The sequence below is a fragment of the Salvia hispanica genome, chromosome 5, assembly GCF_023119035.1.
Source record: "Salvia hispanica cultivar TCC Black 2014 chromosome 5, UniMelb_Shisp_WGS_1.0, whole genome shotgun sequence".
In the NCBI taxonomy this organism is placed as follows: domain Eukaryota; kingdom Viridiplantae; phylum Streptophyta; class Magnoliopsida; order Lamiales; family Lamiaceae; genus Salvia; species Salvia hispanica.
Genome location: NC_062969.1, coordinates 4,291,603 through 4,302,454, shown reverse-complemented (window position 1 = coordinate 4,302,454; position 10,852 = coordinate 4,291,603). Strand labels below are relative to the sequence as shown.

The following is a 10,852-nucleotide window of genomic DNA, read 5'->3' as shown; positions in this document are numbered from 1 at the left end:
TTCATCTTTGAAAATAGGCTGAGATGATTGAACTTGTTTCGCGCCAAAGAGATGGATGGTGGAGATCTTCCTCATCTCCCTCCACACTTGGTTGTAGGGCGAAAACGCAACATCTAGGCCGTTGTGCGTGAGCCTCTGCAGGGAAACAAGAAGCGGGCGGCTGGAGAAAATGGCGTCGTGTGATTTCATGATCTCTTTCACGGCATCTGCTGAGGAAATCACAACGACTGGCCGTAGTCCGAGCTTGAGGGACATGACGGGGCCGTACTTGTTGGAGAGGTGGCGGAGGTACGTGTGCGGAGATCGGACGTTGAACTGGTGCAGAATTCCGATGAACGGCAGCCCCCTTGGCCCCGGTGGATGGAGTTTGGTGGCATGTTTATATTTTTGTGCTTGGAAGTAGAAGATGATCATTACTGGGAGAAGGAAAAACAAGAGAATAAACATCATGTTTTGGGTAGTTTGAGAATTGAGATAGTATTGTTTTGAAAGAAAACGCACAATAGGCAAAAAATACCATATAGGTTTATATAACTACTTAATAAGATTGCCGACTGCACATACATATCCGATATATCTGCTATATATGCAATACTATATAAGCAGGGACGGAACTAGAAATGTAAATAAGTCGGTGCTAAAATTATCCATAAAAATAATTCTGATTATAAATAAATAGATATTTAAAATAATATTTTTGTATTTTAAGCTCTTTTATTTAATAAATTTATAAAGTGATTAAAACTCAAATACATGATATATTTAAACTACAAAATTTAATATATTTTTATATGAGATAATTCTCATTCAAATTATAAAATTTAGTAAAATAATTGGAGAGTCTCATAATGTTAGAAATCATAATATCACATTGCAATTTTCAATTTTTTTCAATTATCGGTAATGTTTAAAACGATAATATTTTACTATTTAAATAAGGAAAAATAAGCATTCTAATAAACTTTAAAATTCAAGATTTAATACTGTATTTTCAAATAAATTAACTAATACTCCATTTGACATTTTTTTATTATTTAAATGACTACTAAGTACTCTAATATTTTAATATATTGAAATAGAGATACAAATAGAAATACACAAATTGTGATATTATGGATATTATGGAGATATGCAAAATATTTGTTAAACATAAACTCAAGTATTAAACTGTAAATGCAAGAAAATTAGCTTTAGGTATCATTTCACAAATTAAAATACTGCAAATTCGATTATACACTTCTATGTGTAGTACTTTCCAATTCTCTTGAAAAACACAAAGAATTAATTACTCTTTAATTAATAGTGGACCCCAACACCGTTATAAATTTAATGATACACTACTTTCTAACTTATCTTTTTCTTCTATCATCTCCCTCCCTCTTTTCCTCATCCCTTTTTGTAAACAACATAAAATAGACGTAAGCAGGGACAACCGATCAGCGCCGGCCAAGCCCCTGCTGGCAGTGGTGGACCTATATGGAGGGGTGGGGTGGCATTGGAACCCCCAACAACTTTAACTATTATATTCACATATATAACCTATGAATTTCGTAATATAGTATCAGCTCAAGTGATGGGGGTATCTACCTTAAAAACTTCATAAACTTGAGAGCTGAGTTCGAGTCATTGAGCCTAACAGTACTATATTTTTAATGTTTACTTGTCCTAATTTCTTTATATTTCTCTTCATTTTGTGTTATGTCATTTTGGCACCATTTTTTAACGTTTTCTTGTCTTAATTACTTTATATTTCTCTTCATTTTTTGTTATGTCATTTTGGCAGCCCCAATATAAAATTCCTGGGTCCACCACTGCCTGCTGGAGCGGCGGCTTGACCCACTGTAGGTTCGTCCTTGTATATAAGTATTACGGAGTATCATATAGTTATATAACTGCTTGATGAGATCGTCAACTGCACATACATATTTGATATATTAGCTATATATGCTACATAAGTATAATACAGATAAGATCGTCGATTGCACATACATATCCAATATATTAGCTATATATGCAATATATAAGAATAATGCATATAATCAATATTTATCTAAATAGGGAATAGTAGTATGTTTTATATAAGGCCGGTACTTATTGAATCGGTCAGCAATGATATCATAATCCAAGAATTACGATAATAATGTGTTAAAAAATGTACAATTTCCAAAAAAATCCACTCCACATGGCAATCAAATTGATTCTACAATCTACATCATGCATATAGTAACCAATACACATGTAGCGACTAGGGCGTGCTGTGCGCTCAGCCACTGAGGCCCTGGAATGCGAGCATTCGAGCATTTTCTACAATTAATTAATATTTTTTTAAAATATTTTTTTATATATTAAAATCCAATTTATTTAAAAAACAAACGACTACTACTTTAATTTACAATAACCCATGCTTAAGTTGGACCCTGAATTGGTAAAAAAATATACTTTGTGAGAAATTATTGAGTAAATTCTACACATTCGGAAGATTTTATAAATTATTTTCTCACCCCGATTGATAGTGTATTATTCATTGTGGTATACACTCGAGCAAATTAATCATGCATATTTAGGGAAGTTATTATAAATTGTTTTCCCATCCATTGATTAGTATAAGTAACTGTGATGATTTAAATACAAAATGAAGGTCAAGCTTAATGGAACGGTGGTTTTGAAAGCTAAAGGTATACCTTAATTTAGAGTTCAAACCCTTTCACTTCCGCCCCCAAAAAGTTATTAAAAAATTCGTATAGTTAAATGTAACTTTCATAATATAAATCAGATATTTAGTAAGTATCATTCAGCTTTAGAACATTTTAATAGCTTTATTTAGAACATTACTTACTTACGTGCATATATCGTGCATATACCGTGCACCTATTTTTGTTCAATACATTCGCCAAAGAGGGAGCCCTGGTGGCCTCGTTGGATGGAGTTCCGTGGCTTGCTCATAAATTTGTGCTTGGAAGTTGAGGGTGATGATTATTGGGAGACACAAAAACAAGAGAAGAATCATCATTTTATTGTGTTGATAAACAATAGCAATCAAATTGATTCTACATCATGCATATAGTGATATATATAACTGTTGGATAAGATCGTTGACTGCATATACACATCCAATATATTAGCTGGTATAATGCAGATTAATTATCAATGAATTATTAGTACGGAGTATTTGTTATATATTTAACTGTAACTGTAAGCCTTGAATTGATTTTTTACATGGGATAGACATATCAAAATTTATCTAATGGAGTATAAAATATGTTCGATAATAGACCACAATTATAAGATTACCAAAATTGAAGCTTAAGAAGATTTACAGACCCTTTAATAAATAACTAACTACAACATTTAAATTTAATGCTAAAAACTAATTATGCACCCTAAAAATCCTAATTAACAATCAAAAGTTAGTGTAAAAGCTTAATTGACAACATATCTCTCACAATTCAGGCACTCATGACACTCACTATTGTAATTTTTCTAATAAATATAAAATATGAATATCAATCAACACAGCTTGATAATTGTTCATGAATCATGATAGAGTTCACAACTCAATTTTCTATGCTCATCTCTCCCCTTTAATCACTAAAATCTAAACATGCCAGCAAACACTAACCGCTGGACCCACCAGCGCCACCGTTCATCGGCAATCTACACCGTTCATCGGCCGTCTCTCCAACAAGTACAACCCCATTAATCGACTGCGTCTCCAACAAGTACTTCCCCGTACGTGCATATAACGTGCATATAGCGTGCATCTGTTTTGTTCAACAATTTGCGTAACATAACTCATTTCTTACTATTCTTAGCCTACCCCTATTAAGTGTCTAATTATCAACTGACTTGTTATGCGTATAAACCCACTGTATCAATTTTATCAAATATCCGTTGATCTCTAGTGTCCAATTTATAAGTACATTCTGACTAATCAATATATACACAAAACAATCAAAATTTGGATGCCTCGAACCAGTGGCGGAACCAGCGTAGGACAAGTCCCCGCGCCAGCGAGGCCTTGGCCGGTTCCTGATCACTAATACCACCGGAAACTGTAAGGGTGCCGCCCAGTTGCAGAAAATGTGAAATACCGAAGGAAGAAGATGAAGTTACTGTTTTCTGATATTGGGCTGAAGCGGTAGAATAGAATTAATCGGCCCATTAATATTTGGTAGCCCAGATATTAAATAATACTCCTCCTCCTGTTTAATTCTTGAAAAAATCTTCGCTATCGATTTGTCTGGAGCGGATCTCCTAATCCACATTCCCTACTCCAATCCTAATACACACTCTCACAACTTAATAAAATAATGTTATACTATATAAGTGATGGTCAAGTGGTGGTAGTATTATTTTATTAAGTTGTGAGTGTGTATTAGAGTTGGAGTAGGGAATGTGGATTAGGAGATCCGCTCCGCGATTCGTCGCCTTTTGACAAATAATAACAATGACTCATTAATTGTTAGTTACGAGTAGTGATGTCATAGGGGTGTAAGTTCGGGTATTTGTGGGTATCCAAACCCGAAAATTCGGGTACCCGAACCCGAAATCTCAAAAATATCATACTCAATACCCGACTCGTATGTGAATTTAGGTACCCTAATACCCGATGCGGGTACCCGAACCCAACTAATCGGGTACCCATAAACCCGGAATTATTATATTTAAAATTTATTCTTTTATATAAATTAAATTGTGATGATAATAGAAATTTTTAAGATCACACAATACTTATACTCCCTCCGTCCCAAGGTATTAGACCAACTTTTCTTTTTGGGATGTCCCAACATATTAGACTCGTTTCCTTTTTTAGCAAAAAGCATCTATCTTATTTTATTCTCCACCTACTTTTTTCTCTCTTCTCTCCCCTACTTTTTCCCTCTCTCATACTTTACTCTCTCCACTTTAACTATTTAAATATCAATTCCTTAAATCATGTGCCCAAAAGAAGTGAGTCTAATACTCCGGGACGGAGGGAGTACTATTTATTGACTATAATTCTATATTATATAAAATAGATCTTAGACAGATAGACGCTACTTAATTTTAAAATAAATTTTTTTTTGGTATAAATTGAAACATAAAAGGGATTATAAAAGAGATTAAAATAACTTTTTAAGACATTAAATGAACATGTAAATAAAATGGAGAAAGGATAACTAATTAACGGGGTGTGTTATATTGCTAACTCACCCCTAAATTACTAACTACAACTAAATGATAGGCATTAGATATTTAAATTAAAGGTGAAGATCATTCAACCCTTGAGTATTCATATCATGCACAAAAAATATCAATTGGGGTATTAATGTCAATTAACTACAAAATTAGTTATAACTAACTTTTAAAAGAAATCCTAAAACTTTAAATTCATATAACATATATCAAATTAAAGATAATTTTATAAGGATTCCAACGATGTCCTACATGCATATGTTCCGACGTCAAAATTTGAAATTTTTTTTGAAATTTTTTAATTTTTTCGTACAACAGAAATGTCAACATACTATATAAAATATGTTAATATAATACATGTAGAATGTCAATATAAGCAATAGGTTAACATTCTTAAAGCATTGTGTTGATATTTTCAAAACACTATATTGACATTTTCATCCAAAAAGAGTTTTTTTTATATTTTTCGATTTAATTAATAAAAACAAAAATTACACGTGGCAAATTATAGACCACACGTTTTCTAAAATCTTATGGCCTTGAATTAGTTGCAGTTAGCAATTAAATGATGAGTTAGCAATTGATCACTCCCCACTAATTAACTATATATTTTCTAAAGATAACAATTAAGAACATAAATAATGCAACATGAACCGAACACGAATGTAAAGAAGAGAGCAAACGGCAAAAAGAGAGCAACAGCAGCGGCGTGAAGAAAACTTGAAAAAGTGATGCATACGAAAAATTCATAAATCTACATGTGATTAAATAAAGTTACCCTAGATTTACCTTACGAGCCATAGTCCTATACCAAATAAAAAAATTTATCACAAATACATAATTAATCGGGTTTAATCGGGTATTAGTTGGGTACCCTAATACGGGTTTCGGGTACTCTAAACCCGAAAAATCCTAACATTAACTACCCAACCCCGTACCCAAACCCTTTATTTCGGGTTTCGGGTACCCATAATTCGTCGGGTATTGGGACTGGGTCGGGAATACCCGAAACCCGCAGATTAAATTTTCAGGCCTAGATGTCAATCTAGCCCGAAATTCACAGGTCGACCCGAATTACCCCGTAAAATCATAGGGTTAGGGTCGAAAAATCGCAACCCATATTCAGAAGCGGGCTATACGGGCTAACCCGTTCGAGTCAGCGGGTTATGCGGGCTGGCCCGAATGGGTTGCGGGTTAGCCCACGGGTTGAGCATTTAATATAAAAATATAATTAAAATTTTGGATTATATACTTATATGAAGTATATTCGGTAATATCAATATTAAATACTAGTACAACATTGATATGAAGAATATATGGTAATTATGTCTTCTCTCTCAAATTGAAACTTAGAGTTATATGGAATGCATGATTTCTAGTTAATTGTAGTCAGATTCATATGTGCTATTAATTAAACGATATGTTTATCTATTTTGTTACAATTTTCAATTGCTATTATTTTCTTTCTCTTGATTACTTTGATAATACTTTACAATTTGCAACTATGCTTTTTAATAACTTAGAATATTGGGCGGGATGAGACAGCCCACCGCGCACGCGAAAGGGAAAACTAGCAACCGCTCGCTGAATCCACTTAGATGGTGCCATTACCGACACTAGTACTACTATAAATTATTTTCATACCCTGTTTGTTAGTATATTCTGGCATACGCTCTGAGTAAATTAATACTAGTATTTAATACATATAGCAACCAAATTGGTTCTACATCAAGTGTCACGAGTGCCTAAATTGGGAGTGATATGTACTGTGTACATTTTAATTTTTTGTCCATTTCAATTTGTTGCCTTAAGCCAAAGTTTTATTTGTCTATCCCATGTATGCAATTAATTCAACATTATAGTTATACAAATAACAACTTGAATAATTAGTTGATGATTAAATTTGCATTGTAGCTAATATATTACTCCATCCGTTCACGAAAATTCGTCCCGGTTTGACCGGGCACGGGTTTTAAGAAATGTAATGGAAAGTGATTTGAAAAAGTTAGTGGATTGTGGGTCCTACTTTTATATGTGATCATGGTTGCGAGCGGCGTTGTATGGGCTGACGGTATGAGACAGCTCATGTGAAAAGGAAAACTGACGACAGTTCGCCTGACATACGTGGTGCATGTAGCACGCTCAACCATTGAGGTGGTTTCATTGCCGACATTCCTTGGAATGCGAGCCTCAAGCATTATCTGCTGATTTTTTTTAATAAAAAACAATTTTTAATTACAGACATCTAAATAATTTATGAACAATTAAAAGAATAAGCAATTGCTAAAATTCACAATGATCCATACTTAAGTTGGCCCCTGAATATGTAAAACATTATACTTTGTGAGATATGGTACTTAAGTAAATTCTACACATTTGGAAAGTTTTTATCAATTATTTTCTCACCCCATTTGTTAGTCTATTCGTTGTGGCATGCATTGAATAAATTAATCATGCACATTTAGGGATGTTTTTATAAGTGTTTTCTCACCTCATATCTCTATGTATTTGGAAATAGGCTTCCCACACGAGGGAAACTTGTAGATTAGTATATAGAAAGTTATGATTATTAATACTACAAAATAAATGTCTAGTTGGACATTCTAAGGGATAACTACAAGTTATTAGGTTCCAAAACCCGTTCATTACTAACCACAAGTAAACGATACAAGCTAGTTATAACTTTTGCATAATAATTGAAATATTTCACAGGGTTTAGAACATTTTGAGAGCCTAGTTTATAACATTACTTACTTAGACATTTATAGTAAGTAGATAGTCTACAAAGATCTATGCTATCACGAGCTTGGGAAGGAGGCAAAGAGCATTCTTCTTATGCATTGTGATTCCAGGCAAAACCTCAAAATCAATATCCTCTTCCTTCATTCCAACCGGCAACTCCCAATCAAATTTGCCCACAACATTTGCCAATGTGAGTTCCATCTCAGCCGTTGCCATTCCGATCCCCGGACACCTTCTTCGCCCGAATCCAAACGGGATCAACTCCGGAGTCTGGCCCCTTGGATCAAGGCCAGACTCCAAAAACCTCTCAGGCAAGAACTCATCCTCGTTTTCCCACATCGCAGGATCTCTTGCAATAGCCCAAGCATTGACATACACAGTACTTCCACCTTCGATTTCATAACCATTTACACTACATTTCTTGGTCGTCTCTCGTGGTATTAACAGTGGAGCTGGTGGATACAACCTCAGACTCTCCTTCACAACTGCCCTTAAATACGGAAGTTTCTCTATGTCTTTTTCATCGATCAAATCTTTCTCTCCGGCCAACTGCCTTATCTCCGCTTGCAATTTCTTCATCAACAAAGGCTTCTTCACCAACGCGGCCATCGCCCACACTAACGCAGCTGAAACCGTGTCGCTGCCTCCGGCTATTATATTCTGCAAACAAGGCTACAATAGTCATAATATGTTCACTCAAATTAATTAACCAAATACGATATTCATTACATTAACATACATACCATTAGTAGTGCTTTGATGTGGTCCAGTGTAAGCTCAAACGACGTCGTTCCATTTTCTTTAATCCTTAGCAATATATCAACGATGTCTCCCTCCATAGATTTTGGCCTATTCGGATCCATATGCTCTTCAATCAGTTCCTCATAGAAAGAATCCATGTCATGAAAATTCTTGCCAAGCTTTTTATTCATACCAAGCAATCTATCAACCCATCGAAACCAAGGCAAGTAATCCTCCACAAAAAAACCTCCAAGAAGCGACTGCATTTCGCGAAGAAGATCAAAGAAACGGTTCTTTCCATAGCCTTCATCTCCATAGGTCTTCCCAAACGCAACTCTACATATAGAGTTATTAGAAAGCGACAACATCGTCTCGCTCAAGTTAACGACGGTGGAAGAAGATGCGTCTCTAGCAATCTTCGCCATCATCTTCCGCACTTCATCTTTGAAAATAGGCTGAGATGATTGAACTTGCTTCGCGCCAAAGAGATGGATGGTGGAGATTTTCCTCATCTCCCTCCACACTTGGTTGTAGGGTGAAAACGCAACATCTAGGCCGTTGTACGTGAGCCTCTGCAGGGAAACAAGAAGCGGGCGGCTGGAGAAAATGGCGTCGTGTGATTTCATGATCTCTTTCACGGCATCTGCTGAGGAAATCACAACGACTGGCCGTAGTCCGAGCTTGAGGGACATGACGGGGCCGTACTTGTTGGAGAGGCGGCGGAGGTACGTGTGCGGAGATCGGACGTTGAACTGGTGCAGAATTCCGATGAACGGCAGCCCCCTTGGCCCCGGTGGATGGAGTTTGGTGGCATGTTTATATTTTTGTGCTTGGAAGTAGAAGATGATCATTACTGGGAGAAGGAAAAACAAGAGAATAAACATCATGTTTTGGGTAGTTTGAGAATTGAGATAGTATTGTTTTGAAAGAAAACGCACAATAGGCAAAAAATACTATATAGGTTTATATAACTACTTAATAAGATTGCCGACTGCACATACATATCCGATATATCTGCTATATATGCAATACTATATAAGCAGGGACGGAACTAGAAATGTAAATAAGTCGGTGCTAAAATTATCCATAAAAATAATTCTGATTATAAATAAATAGATATTTAAAATAATATTTTTGTATTTTAAGCTCTTTTATTTAATAAATTTATAAAGTGATTAAAACTCAAATACATGATATATTTAAACTACAAAATTTAATATATTTTTATATGAGATAATTCTCATTCAAATTATAAAATTTAGTAAAATAATTGGAGAGTCTCATAATGTTAGAAATCATAATATCACATTGCAATTTTCAATTTTTTTCAATTATCGGTAATGTTTAAAACGATAATATTTTACTATTTAAATAAGGAAAAATAAGCATTCTAATAAACTTTAAAATTCAAGATTTAATACTGTATTTTCAAATAAATTAACTAATACTCCATTTGACATTTTTTTTATTATTTAAATGACTACTAAGTACTCTAATATTTTAATATATTGAAATAGAGATACAAATAGAAATACACAAATTGCGATATTATGGATATTATGGAGATATGCAAAATATTTGTTAAACATAAACTCAAGTATTAAACTGTAAATGCAAGAAAATTAGCTTTAGGTATCATTTCACAGATTAAAATACTGCAAATTCGATTATACACTTCTATGTGTAGTACTTTCCAATTCTCTTGAAAAACACAAAAAAATTAATTACTCTTTAATTAATAGTGGACCCCAACACCGTTATAAATTTAATGATACACTACTTTCTAATTTATCTTTTTATTCTATCATCTCCTTCCCTCTTTTCCTCATCCCTTTTTGTAAACAACATAAAATAGATATAAGCAGGGACAACCACAGTGGGGTTTAGGGTCAACATTAAAATACTGCAAATTCGATTATACACTTCTATGTGTAGTACTTTCCAATTCTCTTGAAAAACACAAAGAATTAATTACTCTTTAATTAATAGTGGACCCCAACACCGTTATAAATTTAATGATACACTACTTTCTAACTTATCTTTTTCTTCTATCATCTCCCTCCCTCTTTTCCTCATCCCTTTTTGTAAACAACATAAAATAGACGTAAGCAGGGACAACCGATCAGCGCCGGCCAAGCCCCTGCTGGCAGTGGTGGACCTATATGGAGGGGTGGGGTGGCATTGGAACCCCCAA

At 34.4% G+C, this 10,852-nt stretch overlaps 1 protein-coding gene across 1 annotated transcript; it reads right to left on the bottom strand.

The window, feature by feature from the left end:
• Positions 1-7,834: 7,834 nt before the first annotated feature.
• LOC125187536 (6,7,8-trihydroxycoumarin synthase-like) lies at positions 7,835-9,605 on the bottom strand. The gene is made up of 2 exons (XM_048084146.1): positions 8,661-9,605; positions 7,835-8,577 (listed from the first exon to the last, which is right to left on the bottom strand). The coding sequence occupies exons 1-2, from the start codon at positions 9,543-9,545 to the stop codon at positions 7,966-7,968; spliced, it is 1,497 nt and encodes a 498-aa protein (XP_047940103.1). The 5' UTR covers positions 9,546-9,605; the 3' UTR covers positions 7,835-7,965.
• Between the last annotated feature and the right edge of the window lie 1,247 nt (positions 9,606-10,852).